Source organism: Bison bison, unplaced genomic scaffold (genome assembly GCF_000754665.1).
Source record: "Bison bison bison isolate TAMUID 2011002044 unplaced genomic scaffold, Bison_UMD1.0 scf7180017864384, whole genome shotgun sequence".
NCBI lineage: Eukaryota > Metazoa > Chordata > Mammalia > Artiodactyla > Bovidae > Bison > Bison bison.
In genome coordinates this window covers 7842606-7845493 of record NW_011494956.1, presented here as the reverse complement: position 1 = coordinate 7845493, position 2888 = coordinate 7842606, and the positions used below count along the sequence as shown (strand labels likewise).

Sequence of the window (2888 nt, the reverse complement as noted above, 5' to 3'; positions counted from 1 at the left end):
ACTGGGCGTCAAGAAGGAGAGCATGGGAGGGCCGGCAGACTACCACGCGCTTGGCGCCATGGAGGTCATCTGCAACAGCATGGCCAAGACACTGCAGACGGCCCTGCAGCCCCCTGACTGGCTGCAGGGCCATTACCTGGTGGTGCGGTACGAGGACTTGGTGGGAGACCCCGTCAAAACCCTGCGGAGGGTGTACGACTTTGTGGGGCTGTTGGTGAGCCCCGAGATGGAGCAGTTTGCACTCAACATGACTAGTGGCTCAGGCTCCTCCTCCAAGCCTTTTGTGGTGTCAGCCCGCAACGCCACACAGGCCGCCAACGCCTGGCGGACCGCCCTCACCTTCCAGCAGATCAAACAGGTGGAGGAGTTTTGCTACCAGCCCATGGCCGTGTTGGGCTACGAGCGGGTCAATAGCCCCGAGGAGGTCAAAGACCTCAGCAAGACCCTGCTCCGGAAACCCCGACTCTGAGAGGGGTTCCGGGGAGACCTGACTCCCTGTGGAGACACCCACAGAAGGATTGTGGTGTGTTTCAACAAAATCAGCCCAGATCCAAACTGAGGAAGCCCACATATTCTGTTATAGATACATAATATAAATACACAGGCACTTGCTGTCAATGTTTTGAGTCATGGAATTTCAAGAAATAGCCACAATGCACACACATCTCAGAAAAGGCGACTTGAAAGTTCTGACCACAGCTGCCCTTCTTCTCTCTCTCCTCTACCTTTTTCTTCCCCTTTCTTCCCCTCTTCCCTACCTGCCTTCCATTTTGAAGTGGGATGTTGATTAAATCAAGATCGGGTAACTGCAAATCTTGTTTACAAAATTTTCGTGGTATCTGTGAATGTGTAGAAGAGTCTTTGGATGTGGGGGGGAGGGGTGGGTGGAGAAAGGGAAAGTGGTCCTGGAGTGAAAGCCCCATTGGGCATGCTAAACCAAGGAGGCATTCTTATAAAGTAGACTTATATGTAAAAAGCAAAGGTCATACATAAGTATTAATAAAGAAGAGAATAAATAATATTCTTTTTTAAAAAATATTTGCCTCCATTACTCTGGATTTACCTGTGTTCCTTGTCCTGTGCAGCTTCAGACAGAATCTGCTTCCCTTGTTCCCACCCTCTTTCCCCCCATCTGTTTCCTAGAAAACAGTTAAGATGGGTGGGAGCAGCCTCTGACTCCTTGATCCCTACCTTGGAGTTGTTTTCTCCCAGGTAAATTGTAGCCTGTCCAGTGCCCAGGAATGGGAACACATCTTCAAATTCTAAAGGCAAAAAACAAGCAGGGCAGTGGAGGAAAAAGCATGGCACTACTTTCCACTTGGAGCACAGAAAGGAAGAAGTAACCCCTTGAGGGTTTGAAGGCATTTGGTTTTGATTACCCTGGAGTTACACTGAGAAACCTTGAACCAGAGACCGATGTTTTGGTCTTAGAATTTTTTCTTAGAAGATAAGTATATAGTTCAAAAACCATCTGATGGTGTGAACACAAACCTCAAAAATTAGTGTGAATGTTTTGTTGGCAATGGTAGTCAACAAGTTCCTTGGTTAGAAAAGTGACGCAAGTATCTGAGTTTGGAATGTTTCTGCCTCTGACACAGTCCACGGAGGCATATGAAAAGGGAAGTTTTTGATCTGAGAACTGTAAGGGCGCCCACAGGCTATCCCCCCTATTCCCGGCTTCCTAGCCCAATTAATGAAAAGAGAATGTGAATTAATAATAGTTTACTTAGGATGCCTGTGGGGCACATTGCTTTTCTTTATCATGTTTCCTGAAAGTAAAATTGTGAAGTAGCTATATGTTCTGACATTATAAGGCTTCAACCAAGAGCTTCTTTTAGATATGAAAGCAAATTATGGGGAAGAAGAAATGAAAGTGAATTATGAGTTAGTAGGTTGGATTTTGGGATTTGGTATTTTCTAGGGGAAAAAAACCATTGCAGTTTTCCTGTAATGGTAATGGTGTTGCTGCCGTCCTGAGCCCATTTGTACTGAAGCATTCTGTAGAATGTTGTGTTATGATATAAAGTTATGAAGCCTAAATAGGAACCAGAGTGTAGTTATATATTACATTAAATACGGTACAAGTTCAAGTTCATCATAGCTATTTTACTGTAATTTATTGTGAGATTTGTGCAAGCCAATCTGTATAGGTTAAATGCTGAGGGTTTTATTTTAAGGAAAATAGAATGGAAAGGAATATGTACATGGGAAATACTTTAACCCAAGATGATTTTTAAGTATAATTTTCATTACAATGTGAAATCTAACTACACTGTTAATTCCGGGATGAAGCACAGAGGTTAAAAAAAGGATGTATTCAGCAGTTGATTTTATAACACATTCTAGAATGGATATTTCTTAATTTACTAAAATTGTTTATAGTGTTGTGTTTATTAAGCCAGATTACAGCTATAACACACTGATCATGGTTTCTATGATATTTTCATGGTAGCGCCTATGCTGAATTATCTTCAGCAGCAGTAGAATATTTGTAACAGCTTTAAGAATATTTTAAAAGTAAATGAACAAAATAAATATTAATGTTGGATGACTAGAGATGAAACAGGTTTAGCAGAAAATTAAGACAACATCATTAAAAAGCAACCGCTCTGAATAAAAGAACCATTTAAAAACAAATTTCATGTGGCATTAGAATCAACTCTTTTCACTTAATCACAGTAAAATTCATGCTTAGTTTTCGAGTGAAGCATTTTTAAGCAGTGGAATTCATTCTTCTCTCTGGACTTTGATTGCGTTAAAATGAAATCGCAATGTTTTTGGATCTTGGCGTTTAAAAAATATGAGATGTCACGTAGAGGCTTGGCAGCCTGCAGCACATTCGTGGTCTCTGCTCAGATGAAATTTTGAGCTGAACACCAACAGTTCTC

At 41.9% G+C, this 2888-nt stretch overlaps 1 protein-coding gene across 1 annotated transcript in view; it reads left to right on the top strand.

Moving 5' to 3' along the window:
- The window catches only part of CHST2 (carbohydrate (N-acetylglucosamine-6-O) sulfotransferase 2), a 5448-nt gene extending 2811 nt beyond the window's left edge, over window positions 1–2637 (top strand). The window contains exon 6 of the mRNA XM_010858294.1: window positions 1–2637. This exon is cut by the window's left edge and continues 26 nt beyond it. Coding sequence (XP_010856596.1) covers window positions 1–469 — 469 coding nt within the window. The 3' untranslated portion in view covers window positions 470–2637.
- Window positions 2638–2888: the final 251 nt, after the last annotated feature.